The sequence below is a fragment of the Papilio polytes genome, unplaced genomic scaffold, assembly GCF_000836215.1.
Source record: "Papilio polytes unplaced genomic scaffold, Ppol_1.0 DF822067.1, whole genome shotgun sequence".
Lineage (NCBI taxonomy): Eukaryota > Metazoa > Arthropoda > Insecta > Lepidoptera > Papilionidae > Papilio > Papilio polytes.
In genome coordinates this window covers 4620340-4636688 of record NW_013527137.1, presented here as the reverse complement: position 1 = coordinate 4636688, position 16349 = coordinate 4620340, and the positions used below count along the sequence as shown (strand labels likewise).

The 16349-nt window shown below is 32.8% G+C and overlaps 1 protein-coding gene across 1 annotated transcript; it reads left to right on the top strand.

The window, feature by feature from the left end:
• Nucleotides 1–289: 289 nt before the first annotated feature.
• Nucleotides 290–14420, top strand: LOC106107373 (serine/threonine-protein kinase/endoribonuclease IRE1). The gene is made up of 14 exons (XM_013288208.1): nt 290–565; nt 646–763; nt 2336–2587; nt 3583–3777; nt 4060–4300; nt 4771–5344; nt 8160–8344; nt 10084–10233; nt 10310–10449; nt 11099–11289; nt 11882–12015; nt 12463–12610; nt 13098–13286; nt 13666–14420. The coding sequence occupies exons 1-14, from the start codon at nt 476–478 to the stop codon at nt 14122–14124; spliced, it is 3066 nt and encodes a 1021-aa protein (XP_013143662.1). The 5' UTR covers nt 290–475; the 3' UTR covers nt 14125–14420.
• Nucleotides 14421–16349: the final 1929 nt, after the last annotated feature.

The following is a 16349-nucleotide window of genomic DNA, read 5'->3' as shown; positions in this document are numbered from 1 at the left end:
TATTATTACTAGTGTCACTGGTCACAGATACACAATTTTGTATGCATTAAATATAATATTATGATAATTAACTTATAGCCACTTCTAGGTGTACCAGAGCAAGCCTCTTGGTCAACAAATCTTAATTAAAGAAGGAAAGGCCGTAATATAAAAACCGGTATCTTATTTTATCGATAACTTTTGTAATAAAAGTATTACCAAGTAAACTACACTACTACATACTCTTTGGATTTGTTAATGTGACAAATAGCAATGACAGTCTTGATGACATTTGTCAATTTGCGTTGCAATGAGGAAAGTGCAAGAGCAACAAAGCAACACGGATTTTATTTCTGACTTTGCACGCGTCGATTTGTACTTGTTTTACAATAACAATCATGGAATAGTATGCCCGATTTCTTTATGTTGAATATGTCTTTGTGTTATTGAAGCGTTTGATTTTCAATGAAATAATGGGATTAAAAACATCAGATTAATGCATATAACGTGTAATATGAAGTCCCTTACTATAATACTGCTGGTGATAGGACTAGGAGGGCCTATTGGTGCCGAAAAAGAAAAAAAGGTGAAGTGTTTTCTAGTGATATCGTGAAATATTAAAGTGTTATGTGCAATATCATTGACTAAATAACATGAAAATTACAGGATAATACAGAATTATCCCGCGCTTTAGATGACCGGCCTCTGTTGTTTGCTACTTTAGGCGGTGGAATGGTGGCGGTGGAACCTGTTTCAGGAAATATTATATGGAAGTTAAAAGATGGTAACTATTATTTAACATATAAATATTAAAAGTCCCTAAGGAAAAATAAAATATTCTGATATACTAAAACAAGTTGAAAGGCTATGAAAGTTAAGGTTTACTTTATGTTAAGAAAATAAATATTCGCTTTCAGTATTACATAAAAATAATATGTAACTGAGCATAATCTATTTTAGATTATATGTTCATATCAGTAAACATTCTAGAAAAATACAAGTTTATCAAAAACATAATTAATAAAATAAGGTTAATCTTAGCTAAAACCAGATTCAGCCTTGATGCAGTAAAAGTTGTTAAAAGACATTTTTTCTTACTATTGCATATAATATTTGTTTATTTATTCTTAGAGTTAACATACTTATTGTGACAACATTAGTTAGGTTACATATTTTGTGACATGCTATGTTTTTACCACTGATGTGGTTCTTTGATCTGCCCTTTTCTAATGTTTTTTTTATTATACATTTAACAATGATTAGCATTCATCCTTAGTTAGTATAGATAAACATTTTAATTACAAAGTTTGAAATTTTTAACAGATAATGTTATCAACATGTGAGGTAATTCCAAATTGCAGTTCAGCTTAGGCATATGTCGGTTATTAAAACAGCTTTATCAGAACCCTAATGCCAGACATGGGCTTATCTAAATAAACTTTTTTGTTAATATCAAGTTACATTTTAGTTCCCTACTACATTCCATCACCAGCTCACTATATGTCCCCACTGATGGGCTTGGAGCCGACCCAAAGTCAAGGGAGATAGTATCTGCCGTTAATTTATTATTTATACTTTATCAGCCGTCAATTTGTTATTCCCTGTTCTTAATGTCATATTTCCAGCTTTTAATAGTTGCAAAAACAGATTTAAAAGAAAGTAATTTTTTTTAAGACTATAGTGAGAAATGCAATCATATGACCATTTTTTCAGCAGTAACTTGAATTGTTGAGCTATAAATTTGTATTAAGTAAAAATTAAAGTCAGTTTTAAGTGGAATTGTTAATGGCATTAAATAAATTAATAGCTGATAACCATATATGAACAATATCTTATTGGTTTGTCATATTCTTGTACTAATATATTCCAGTTTTCTTCTACATAATAACAAAACTTCGACAGTGTCTTTTCATATTTGCACAGCTACTTGTTTTTTTTTAATTACTTATTGAAATAAATATCAAGGTCAAGTTTATTGATATACATTGTTTAAGTGTCAGTTTACATTGTATTGTGCTGATAATGCCGCTGTTACATTGTAGTACGAAAATATTTAAAAGTATAATTAGTTTTATGGTTAATATTAATACTTATTTAGTATCATATGTATTTTGGAATCGAGATAATTAATATTGCTGAATTAAAAAACTAAATAAAAAAGTATATTTATGAGTCAAGGTCAGATCAAAATATAAAATTTCAATTAGGATTATTAATACTAATATTATCTAACAATCCAGACCCCAAATAATAATACTAACCAATATTGTATAGTGTTGTCGCTTCATTTAGAAGTAAAGTAAATGTTTTATGATGTAATGGCATACTTTGGATAAATATATTATACTTTTCTTAGAACCTGTAGTGAAGGTGCCCAATCAGCATGCAAACCTTATGCCACAATTCCTGCCGGATCCTCGCCATGGGTCTCTGTACATGTATGGACCGAGAGGAGATAAACAGATGCTCAAGAAACTACCATTTACTATACCAGAGTTGGTGGCAAATGCACCCTGCAGGTCCACAGATGGAATATTGTACACGGGGAAGAAGAGTGACACATGGTTCATGCTGGATCCTATAACCGGTTCGAGAGAGCACATTTCGGGTATGTTTCATTCTTATCTTATATGCATAGTTTACAGACAATCCAGTGACGGACTTAGCGATGAATTACTGATTTTATATTTTTAATCCATCCCTGATATTGATTGCTGCACTGGAATAATGCAAACTGGGCATAATTTAATCTCTCTTTGTTATGTGTGACATTCTAAAGCGAGACTTAGTGTACTAAAATATTTTACCACAGAGAGTGGTTTTCTGAAGTAATGGGACAGATATTTTCTGTGTTCTAATTAAACATTTAATATATTCCCACTACTAAATTCTTAGTATGAAACTGAACTTGCAAGTCGTTGTTTGCTGTACATATAAAGACCATTTACATAACATTATTGTAATGTACCATTGCGCGTCGACCTTAATTTAATTCTATTTTTAACAAATGTTTATAATTATTTCACTATTGCATCATATAATTTTCCCCGTAAGGATAATACGCTGCGTTAAAACAACAATATTTTAAATTTAATTGAAATCTTTTATCTCGTATTTAAATATTTCAAGAACTTTCTAAATGCTTCAATATTGGTTGCTAATCATTAAACGTAGGTGCATCTGTTGTTTGTAAAGGTGTATTTTTATTGTGTACAGACGTGTATGAAAGCTTACAGTCGTCCCTCACATTCTTTTTGCAAAACTAGAGACAGCAATATTTGATACAAGCGTCTAGACGGTGGAAATTCACGGTCATAACCTCGAACATTCGAAAAATATTCGCGACTGTTCCGCTCGTCTGCGTATAGATAATTACTGTGTATTATTAAAACAAATCTTTCTACAAAGCGATAACCGATGTAGGTGTAAGGATGATAAAGACATTGTATATTTTATTGTTTTTTTTAATCAGCAAAAAGTAGGTTAATTTGGGATTTAACTCTAATGCTAAGGTATACTTCAAAAGGGAGAAAAGAACATAAACTATTGAAAGTCTATAACTGTCATGTATTCAAGCATTCACGTTCAATTAACAATTTTTAGGTTTCGATAAATCAAAAATATTTAAGGGTGATGAAGATAATACATGCGAGCCGGACAAAAGGCGAGGTGTGTACGTAGCACGAACTGAGTACAACATCCTGATGCATGACTCCAAGAACGAGAACCAAAGGTGGAATGTCACATTTTATGATTACACCTCGCATGCTATGGGCAAAGAGATGTTGAACGATTATGGTAAGTGGTACAAGTCTATACTAATGTTATAAAGAGGAAAGATTTGTATTTTTGTATGTACTGACATAACTCAAAAATACTGGACTGATTTTAAAAATTCTTTCACCGTTAGAAAAGTGATTTATCTGTGAGGAACATTGGCTTTTTTTAACTTTACGCGGGCGAAGTCGCGAGCAACAACTGGTTGTTAATATAACTGAACACTTAAAATGTCTTTGGCATTATACACGTTAAGCTACCGAATACAATGGAATTAGGTTTATTCTACAACTTTTTTTTAAGGTATAATTCATTTCACATCAACTTCAAATGGTCGAATAATGTCATTCGACCGAAAAACTGGTGACTTAGTTTGGTCTCATAATTTGGAGACTCCAGTCGTGGCAGCCTATTTGTTAGATAGAGAGGGACTGATCTCTGTCCCTTTCAATTCCATTGGCGATGACACGTTAGATCATATTATGGAAGATGCTACGACACTAAGAAATGGACAAGGAATTAAGAATTCTAATATTGAATTGTAGTAAGTAAATACTATACATTTGCATTTAATTTGTAGGAGAGAACTAACTAACCTGTTTTTGTATATAGGGGTTTTTATCGTAATTGTCTACATAGACATTATCAATTATAATCGCGCACGTTTTGTGCAATGTGCGTATTGAAGGCGATAAGTCATGCTTGGATTATAGCGTTTATTTTACAGCATTTTTAGCGAAAACGGTAGACTATTTAATCTCTGTAAACAATCAAATTATTTTCTTGAAAAGAGTATTGGAATTATTAAATAGGAAGACCTAATCATGTTTGTTTATCAAGTCACGGGAAAACAAATCCATCTTATTATCTTATCTCAAGTCAACTTAATTGATAAAATAAATTACAAGGAGTGATCGGCAAAATAAAACTCCATAATCCTAAATCTAATTTATGAATTATTAGTACCACCTTTGATGAACTACCTCTTTGTGTTAACACCAAAATCTATTTCAGCCCTACTCTGTACATAGGAGAGCACAACCATGGTCTCTATGCGCTCTCCTCTCTAGTAGACAAGAACACGGTCACCATATCAACTGGTTACACCCACCCTCTCCTACTCGAAGGACCAGTCGCTGAAATACAAGCCAGTACAGAACCTCCGACTTACGAACCCTTTCCAAATATACACTACAAGCTCAGCGATTTGAATCTCCATGTATCTCCACCATATCTTTTACTAGGACATTATAAAGTGCCAGAGTTGATCACGTCTTGGATGCCTCAATTACCAACAGCGAATTTCCTAAAAGTACCAGAGCGTCATATTAATGGAATGAAGTTAATAAACGGACGGATGCACTCTGAGAGCGAAAAAGACGTGGAAAATGAGACTAATTTAAAATCTAATTCTGTATCAGTGTCGGTACAGACTGATGAGTTGTTTGAAGGCTTTGTATTTAGACCGGATGTGTGGTATAAACAGGCTCATGTGTGGATTAATCAGCAGGAGAACAAAGCTCTCAAAGTAGCGCTGATTGTACTCATGGGATTGGTCGTCGCTATGTTCTGGTACCTTCGATATCAGGTGAGTTATTTTTACAATTGCTTTTATTTTAATTAGGACCTGTCCCGCCAAGTTGTAAACTGTCTGAACAATCCAACGTGTAAAATGTGTGATGGAAATATTTTATTCCCTTATCTGACAGTGACGTCATTTTAAAGCTCTCTGACCTATCAGCCAGTGGTAGGACTGGCCCTTAAAGTTTTAAATTACCATTAGTATCTCATTACATCGATGGTTAGTTACTTTGATTGATTTTTTTGTATGATCACTGTATCATACACAAAATAAACTGTTTAATGTTTCCAGATGTGTGTTAATAATTTTGTGACGTATTAATTTCCAATCATGCTATGCAACCACATGGCTGTTGCGATTAGATAAAAGCAGTTTATATAAGGGCGTAAAGCTAATTATAAGTAACTTTATCTGCTGTTGGGATGTCCGTTCTGTTGATCTATATGACAGATTTGAATTGATATAATACATTCGAACTATGTAACTTAATATCTTAACCATAGATAATATCGATAAAAAGGTATTAAGAGTTTGAACCTATATAAAATTTAATCAATATTTCCCTTGGTCACGGCATCACGAGTGAACGGCTAGACCGTTTTCTATGTTTGCATTGTATTAGAAACATGTAGAGTTAACAAGATGTTTTATGACATTGTACAATCCTTTGTAAAACTGTTTAAGCATTTTCCATAAAAAATTTATATGGACTTGATATCGTTTTCTGTTTCTTTCTAATGTTATTTAAATGTCGTGGGAATTTAACTTTTTTCTTATTAATTCATAACCATTATAGTTGCAAGAGACTACCACGCGGTACGTGAGTCATTGGACGTTAACCTATTGGCATTGGAGCCTCATGGTTTAGTTGAGACGTTTCTAGAAAATAGTACGCAGTAAACCTAGAAGCCTTATCTAATTATGCTTTAACGCTTCATTAGGCTGATGCAAAGTTTTTAATTGACAATTATATATTTTTACTAGCTGTTTAGATATTTTTACTTATTAGATATTTTTACTAGCTGTTACCCGCGTCTTCGACCGATCGAATTAAAAACATCTAAACAGCCTATTTGTACTTTCAGACTATATTCTATGTATTCACAATTTCTGAAAGATCCGATTAGTCGGTTTCGAGATACATACGTAGTAACAATTTGTAATGTATTTAAGTATTGGTTAATAATTTCGATTTCTCTCTTGAGTTTTTAGTAGTTACGTTTTTTAAATAACATATTTGCTTATGTCGCATTATTGTTGTATTTTGTGTAAGTACATATTTTATACTCAACGCAGTGTCATTAAAGTCTGGCCAAGGGCAAAAGAAAGTAATATCGATCGGACTGCCCATTCAAATGTGTCGCTAACATAGACATTTGTTCACCATATTATAATACTGTAAACGTTCATAAGATAATTATTTCTTTGTATGAATCATTGATGAGTCTACATAGTTATATTTAGTTAGCATGACTTGCTTTTTACCAAACTTTATCTTGTAAAGTCAAATTACAACAAAACATACATCGATTTTTCGTCTTGACAGTAGAGTTCAATGGCTTACCAATACCATAAAAGTGAATTGTTTAAAGTCTGTAAGAAATTATAGATTAGAGACGCGTCTTTACAACCAAAAATAGAAGTTTGTTACATTCATATAGCGGGTGTAACTTTTTACATTTATAGTGTTGCATATTAATTGTGGCCACTAAATATAGTCTGGCACTAAGGTGAGATGGCGGAATAACAAATCATGTCAAACTGAAATTAACAAGTGTTATAAGGAGTATGGTAGATGTGTGGACAGAATACCAGGCATAAAAGGGAACAGTTGTCCCCCTAGAGAATCGAAAATGTAAAACAGATAAAAAACACTTCAAACAGGACTATATTAATGGTTGCCTCAAACCAAGCCTAGATTATCGTCTGCCAATTCCTATGGAACTTTATGGCCATTATTGATGAAGCCCTACGTGGTCCTATGTCCAGTGGTTAACTTCAGAGTGTTTTAAAAAGTTTTTAGGCCTTTGGAGATTTGTTAACAAAGTTCAATTCGCGCTACAATTTGTTTGGAATTCTCGTCATTTCAGTGTAACAATTACACGCCAATTTCCTTCGCATGTTCTTCAGCGCCGGCGAAGTGTATTTGCTTGGTAATTTCATTACGTTTGACGTTTGCTATCACATAGTAAAGTGATTAATGCAATTTTTTTTGTTAATTACGTATTTTTTTACTACTTTCAATTGGATATAATCGTTACATATGTCTGTAACTAGCTTTCGCTCGCGACTTTGTCCGCATGGAATTAAAAAACAAAAGCAAGTAGCGTATGTGTTCCAGACTGTCTTACATCTTTGTCAAATTTCATCTAGATTCGTTCAGCCATTTAAGCTACAAATTCTAACGAACATCCATCCATTTAATATTAGTGTGATCTACATCAGTGCGTTTTTCTGTTGATTTTGATTTTCATTATCTCTAGGCCCGTTTTTTCTGTTGTGTTTCTTAATCTTGCGAATATTAAAAGCACCGTTGTAGCTTTCAGTTTGAAAACTCTTATACATCTCGATTTTGTTGGATGTCTTTGAGGAATGAAAACGTTTAAATATGTGTTGTTTATTGCTATTTGTAGATACCGATATTGTTTTGTGTTATGTATGTATTATCTGTACCTGTTATCTCATCGTTTGTAACATTTATATTGAGACATATCTTGATTTGCGTTAATGCTTCTAAACTATGATAGCGTTTTAAGTATGACCTAATTTCCGCTATAGTATAATTTTTGGTTGGTATTTATATTTAATCGTTTGTTTCCAGGCTAGAGAGTTTCAGCAACTATCTCAAGGCGGTTCTCGTGGCTCCACAGTGTCAAATGCGTCTTCTCAAGGCGAGGTGACGGGTCAGCTTATGGATTTAGGGGATGGAGAAATTCGTATTGGGAAAATAACTTTCCATACAGATCAAGTGTTGGGCAAGGGATGTGAAGGAACGTTTGTTTACAGGTTGGTTTTATTGATTTTTGATATTTTGAGTATTTCCTAAATAATTTTATCTATCTTTTAGTTATTGACTTTTACGTGATCATGAACTTTGTGGTCTGTATCTAATTTATTTGTCAATTGACATAAGATTAGGTGTTAATAATTTTTGTTAGTAAAATAAATATTTCCATATAGATTTAGAAACATTATATTATAATATTCTTTTTATGTCTATAGACCGCTCTCGATGTTTTATTGTGCATTCGGTTTTGGAATCTCGACTTATTGTAAAATGTCAACTTTGAAAAATATTTTTTTTTTGGATTGCACTTGCTCGGTTTTGGATTTCAATCGTGATGGTTTAACTCTAGGAATCAAAGTTAGAAGCGATAACTCTGTAGTACAAACATTGGCGAATGTTTCTTTACACATCGTGTTCATAGGCCGTTGACTTATTACGTATAGAGACGTTTACACAACATATTTCACGGTACATACACATAGTTTCAATGTCACATACATTTGCGTGTTTTATAAAATATGACCCGACTATGTTCGACCTTGAATGCATTGTAAATTCTCTTTGAAATGTAGACAATTATCTACGTAATAATAGACTATGCGATCTATAATGGAAAAAGTGTGATAATGGCATTTATTGTTAAACTAGCTGTTCCCGTGCGGCTTCATCGGCATGAATTATTTTCTTTTATTGCTTACATTTATCAAATTTCAAAATGACATGACAATAAAACGATGACAACCTTCCCTCCTTGATGTTGGCAGTTTGTAGTGTATGGTCTCTTTCCCACAGCTTGAAAATACATAGCCTAAAGCGTGTCGTAAGTGTAGGACTTTTTGTTAAAGAAAGAATTATTCAAAAATCTGCTGTGATTACTGACATCCTACGACACATAGTAGTGTGTGTTTACGCTTTACTATATCAGTATAGAAGTATAGATATCGTTTTTTTTTCCTATTCCGAAGGATTCCCTATCCCTATTCTGAAAGGTTTTTAAAGTTATATGCATTTTGAAAACACTAATCTTTAGAACTAAATATGTTTATTAATCTAGTTTCACTATACGTTTGATAAAAAGCTTCCTTATTTGATATATAGTTATGTTTTCTTGAAATCGAATCAATATCCGCCTTCTTGTAAAACTGTAAAACCGACTATAGGTTTTTGTGCTTGTTTTTAAGCCGACATTGAAGGAAACTTACACTTTCCGTTAGAATGAATCGATTTTTTTATTTAAATTCATAAATGTACCACATTACCGTTACTGCTCTCAATTTCATATATCATTAATGCAATGCGGGCTAAGAACCATCGTACTGGAACGATAAACATTTTAAACTTTTTGTACTTAGTAGAATTTAAGTTTAATAGTATTAAAATACATCAATATTAACATGAAATAATAAATATGTTGATATTTAAAGTTTTGTTAAAATTATCATAACTAAATAAGTGAAATGTCTCCTGAGGGCTTATCACGTATTGCGAGAAAGCTGTCGTAACGACATCAATAAGATATACTACACCTGGTAGGGGTCCGGCAAAAAACTAATACAAACTTTCAAGATAGCGTTACGAATTCCTTCTCGCAAATATAGGTATGGATAGGACCTCTTAACGGGAAAACATTGTTTAAAACTCATTTTTTTAAAGAATAAAAGGAATATTAATATATGTTAAAATTAGAGTTAAGATGATATCTCATCGTTATTAATACTTCATGGTCTATGTTATACAGAGGTATGTTCGACAAGCGCGCTGTGGCAGTAAAGCGGTTGTTACCCGAGTGCTTTACGTTCGCGGACCGCGAGGTGGCGCTGCTTAGAGAATCGGATGCGCACGCGCACGTTGTACGTTATTATTGCACAGAACGGGATAAACAATTCAGGTAATGCTTAATGGAGTTTTGTATATCTAAATATTTTTTTATATATTTTTAAAACTGTAACAAAGATCTTTTTCAGGTATATAGCGTTGGAGCTATGTTCAGCGACTTTACAGGATTATGTTGAGAAGAAATTAAATTTCGAATGTAAGATAGATGCTGTGGAAGTACTGCGTCAGGCAACGTTGGGACTGTCACATCTGCATTCTATGGACATAGGTATGGATAGATGATATTAACTTAGCTTTAAATTGACACTTATAAAAATCGTTCAAAAAACGTGAATCAAGTTGCATACTACATGTAAATCTAGTTCTAGCACCCGATTCCGTCTGTATGGAATTTTAAAAAAGACTTAGTAAGTATATGTCTTCTTTAAATCTATATTCTACATCTACGTTAAATTTCATCAAGATCCGTTAAGTTGTTTTAGAGATACGTAGTAACTAATATCCACCAATCCGTCAAAACTTGTACATTTACAATATGACAAAGACTAAAATTACTAAGGTAAAAAGTTTGACTGTTAACGGGAGGGGGAAAGGGGGCGGGGTTTAACGCTTTCAATCAAAGTTACGTACAAACTTTAATTAAATCTATCCATTGCCGAAATGTACATCAATACTAATATAATGAATAGTAAACACACACTTCTTCGTGGTGTAGGATATCAGCAATCACAGCATATTTTTGAATAATTATTTTTTAAATAAAAAGGCCCTACACTTACGACACGCTTTATTAGGCTTTATATTTTCACGAAAGGGACCATAAACGACAAGCTACCAACGTTAAGAAAGCAAGGTTATTATGGTAACGGTAATTTTGACATTTGCAATTAAAAATTTCACAAATATTTTTTTTTCAGTACACAGAGATGTGAAACCTCACAATGTGTTACTCTCAATGCCGACGGGGTCAGGCGAGGTGCGCGCCATGATCTCGGACTTCGGCCTCTCCAAGAAGCTGAACATCGGCCGAGTGAGCTTCTCGCGGCGCTCCGGCGTCACCGGCACTGACGGCTGGATAGCACCGGAGATGATTAATGGAGAGAGAACGGTGAGCTACAGAAGCTAGTAATAGTAACTACTAACTTCACCTCCTGGCTCTGTCTTAGAATTTAGAAAATAAAAAAGTAACTAGCCTATGTGTTCTTCCAAACTATCCTCTACATCTAAGTCAAATTTCGTCGAGTTTAATTGCGATTAGGCTACAAACTCAAACAAATATCCATACAAACTTACTTATTTTTAATATTAGATTATTTGTCTAATTGATGTTTATGTCAGTTTTATTTTGATTTTCTTTATGTGAAAATATTGTCATCCCTTATATTCTGTTTGTAATAATAGGCAACGATGTTTTAATAGAAGTGTTATGGCAGTAATTTTACAAATGTAATATTGGTGATAAAATTTCCCATAGTGGCCAATTTACCATTTTGCTAACTGTTACTTTTAACAAAACTGTATTACCAAGAAATTATAATTCATAATATCTTATTAATGTAAATGAGAAATTTGTATGGAAGGATATTTATGTATTTCCAAAACAGTTGAATAAATCATGATATTTATTCCCCACACAGACGAAGTCACTTCGAAAGCTAATAATTGAATAATTTTTGAATGTAATATAAATTGTATTACAGACGACATCTGTGGATATATTCTCGCTGGGCTGCGTGTTCTACTACGTGCTGTCCGGTGGTCAGCATCCCTTCGGAGACGTGCTGCGTCGACAGGCCAACATACTCACAGCGGACTACAGCCTGCAACATCTAGAGTAAGACACTATATTTTATGCTCTACTACATTTGAGGGTAGAATCAAAATCTCTCACAAACAATATTAGTGTATCTCGTACTAGACAGTGATTACTAGGTAATCTAAAAATGTAACCTGTGAAAGAGCGTCAGTGGCTCAGTGGTTGACTTGTAATCCATAGGTCCTAGGTTCCTCCATGTACCAATGTCATTTTCGATTTTCATATGTAATTTCTTACGGTGAAGGAATATCATGATGCCTGCATATATCGTCGAAGAAATTCAAAGATATGTGTGAAGTCAACCCGAAGTGGGCCAGCGTGGTTGACTATGGCCTAGTCACTCTAACTTAGGGTTGGCTCCGAGCTCCTCAGTGGGGACGTGTAATGAGTTGGTGATGAACTTGTAAAAAGACCACAAAAAGTCTATATTAGCATTTAATTACAGTTATAATGATGTGTTTCCAGTAAAACGTTGCCCGAGGAGGAACTAGTAGTGACAAAGATCCTGATCCGAGCGATGATCTCCAGCCGGCCGCAGCTGAGGCCGCCCTGCGAGACCGTGCTCAAGTATCCCATGTTCTGGGGCAAGCAGTCCATACTCAACTTCTTGCAGGTTACATATTACTTAAATTAATTATAACAATAAATAAAAATATTTTTTTTAGTTATGGATATAGGAAAACTTCTAATCTTAGAGATATAAAAATATCCAACAGAAATATCATCTATCGCTTTCTTCTGGGGTTGCTAAAAGTAATATTTAAAATAACGATATACTCCGTTGCCTATTTCATTGTTATATTTTTTATGTTTCCCTCAATCTAACCTAAATTAAACATAGCTTCTAGTGTAAAGCTTTTCAAATATTTTGGCGGCCCAAAGGTAATTGCACGATGTGCAGTGCTCTCGCCTCACATCCCGCTATACTAATTTAAGAGCCACCAAGTTATATGAGAGCTATAATACTAGCGTGGCATATGCAACTATGTAGACAAACTTACAACGTAAGCTTACACCACTACTATATTAGACAGTATTCAGGAAGCGAGGGAGAGAAATGTATATAAATAATTGATAATTAATGAAAAGTAACATTCCAGGACGTGAGTGACCAAGTGGAGAGTTGTTCGTGCGCGGGCGCAGAGCACCCGCTGGAGATGTGCGCGCGGCGCGTGGTGCGCGGCGACTGGCGCGCGCACGTCAGCGCACCGGTGGCGGGGGACCTGCGAGCGAGACGCACATATCGCGGCGAACGCGTCGCTCATCTGCTGCGGGCTATACGTAATAAGGTACTTCACACACTACATACATCATCATCTTCCTATCTTATCCTACTCTCGTAGTGGTCACACCGGGTTTTCGTCCTCCAAATAACTTTGTCATACGTCATCTCAGTCATCGCTCCACTTTCTATGTCTAAGTCTACCGGTGTGCCTCCACACTCATAACTAAGGTCCTTCTTCACTTATATACATAAATGATTAGTGGAATACAATGAAAAACGCTAATATAACATGGAAAATAGATTTATCTATAAAAATATTATAATGAAAAAATTTGCTTTTTAGTCATATAAGTAAAATTTATTGACAAAATTTAATGAATCGTTTAGTCAACAATAAGTTACACGAAATTAAATTTGTTACTAGTCATGTTTTCGTTTTCCAGAAACATCACTACAGAGAGTTGGATAGTGAAGTGCGTGATAGCTTAGGGAAGTTACCGGACGGATTTGTGACGTACTGGTTACGTAGGTTTCCATTATTATTACCACATGTGTGGGTACAAATGCAACAGTTCAGACAAGAAGATATCCTACAGGCGTACTACCCGCACTCCTTCGCCTTCAACAGAGACGATGTATGCGAACTCACAGACGATATCGAACCACAAGAAATATCCGATCCAGATAAAAATGATCTGTTCATAAAAAGTAGAATATATTTCGATGAAAAGAAAGAAGAAAGGTTTCATAGATATAAAACGTCGCCGAAGAAAATTGTCGATTGGCGAAGCGAATCGCCTAATTTAAGGTTGCAAGATGACGTTAGATTACGAGATAGGTTTTATAAAAAGAAGGAAAAGAAGAAAGAGGAGTTGCCAATATGGACTTTACCACCACAGTGATAAGGCACAAATCAGAGTAATATATTGTTGTTATTAGAAACAAAGAATTTATTCGTAAGTAAGATACTTATAAAGATTGTACATACTTTTATTAATATACAAATAGTCAATATAATGTACAGTTTGAATAAACATTTACTAGCAGTTTTTCATAAGCTATATAAGAATATTGTAATGATTTAGGATAGTGTGTTTTAATATCTTGTTATTATTTTTTATTTAACACTAAATTACTATTTTCTCAATTTCAAAATGAATATTCCGTTATGTTAATTTATTTAAGTGGTTTTTTACTTAGCTTTTTTCTACCTTTTATTAGTTTTCACTCACTTGGTTTTTTACTTGGTTTTTTACTCAAAGAAATTTTTACTTATATTTTACTTACTTTTTTTTACTTTACTTACTTTTTTCTATAAGAAAAATATTTTTTGTTATAACCTAACTAAGAATATGAAAATCCTAGCTGGGGCATTTCAATAGATTTCTTTATTACTCTCTTAAGTGCATCTTTGTACAAAAACATTTAACAAATTGGGTACAGTAAAAAAAAGGTAACCAAGGTTTTTTAAATTCGTTATTTATCCGCAATATGGCACTGGCTTTTATATTTCCTGACAGAGTATGGTCACCTCTTTTCTATTTATATATACTTGTGTAACATATTAGCGGATTTCGAGTTATTTAAATAAATGTAGACAATATGGGACCAAAATAAAATTTTAAATAAGTCTCACATTTGTATGGATGAATATGGAGATTCATATTTTACTTTTACATCTGTTTATGGAATTGAAGCTAAATAAACCATGTCAATTTATCGCACAAATGTTTTTTTTTACATTTTTTAAATTAAGTAAACATCTTATTCAATAAACGGTTCAAAATATATTCTAGTAAGTAACCGTTATAAAGTAATGTGACGGAAACCCGGAGATTTCAAGACATTTTTTACTAAGTTTTATTATTTTTAGATGTAAGATAAGTAAACCATAGTTTACAAATACATAACTGCACAATGCTAAATAACTGTGACATCCGTATATATTTTTTTGTTTTTGTCATTTGAAAATGTATTTTTTAAAAATACTCGAAAGCTTGAAATATGTTTTAAAGCGTACGGTTTTACATTTGTTTGGTATTTATTATGTTAATGTATTAATAATACTAAAATAATATATGCTTTTTTTATTATTTAGATATGTAAAGGTCAGTTTATTAATAAATATTTGATTACGATAATGGCAATTGATGTGATAATCTGATGTAATTATTATTTGTCAAGTGATTAGTTCTAATAGTTAGATGTAATGTTAAATGTATGCACAATAAATATGTTTAGAGCGCGCGCACACCTTTGACTATACTATCGCACAACTGTTTAGTCGCGCCTTGATCCTATGAGATACGGAGGTGCGCACACTACTCGATCTTTAGTTTTGCAACTAAACAGTTGAATGGGGTGCGGAACAATAGACAATCGACAAAACAGTTTCGCGATAGTTTAGTCTAAGGTATGCGACGCTTGTACAGTGGGCGACGATGTTTAACATAAATAAGATTGTCTTGTAATATGTTTGGTGTACACTTTTTTGCTCACTGTACAAGCACGTTATGACGTCAGACTTGGCTTGTTTGTATAGAAATTAATATGCTTAATTTGTTAACACAGTTCTTTTACTACAAAAATATTTTTTTTTTTATTTTAACACATGCTACTTTTAAAACATATTACTAAAAAAATAAATCAATCATCATGATTTGATGATGGTTTTATTTATTTTTGTTAATATTGATATTTATTGCAAAATATTTTATATTAAACTAAAAAATTAGTTAAAATGAATTAACTATAAAACTGTTCATTTATATGTATATAGAAAGCCTAATAGTCACAATTGTTTAAAATTGTTTTTATTTTCTAGTGTTTATTTTAATAATATTGTGTTCCTACATTATAAAGCTAATAAAATGCATTGTAAAACATCGTATTTTACTTGGTATAACTTTAAATGTAAAAATTATAACTTAACTAATGATTAAGTAAAGGATTTGATATAATTAGAACATCATATATGAAATGTAAATATTTCTACAATTTTATATAAATCATAGTATATAGAAATATATTGTTTTACATACTGGTTCTCTAAATAAAAAATCAGAGAGATGAAATACAAATTTTATTTTAATAAAATATACTAAATCTATTTTGTATTACATGCTTA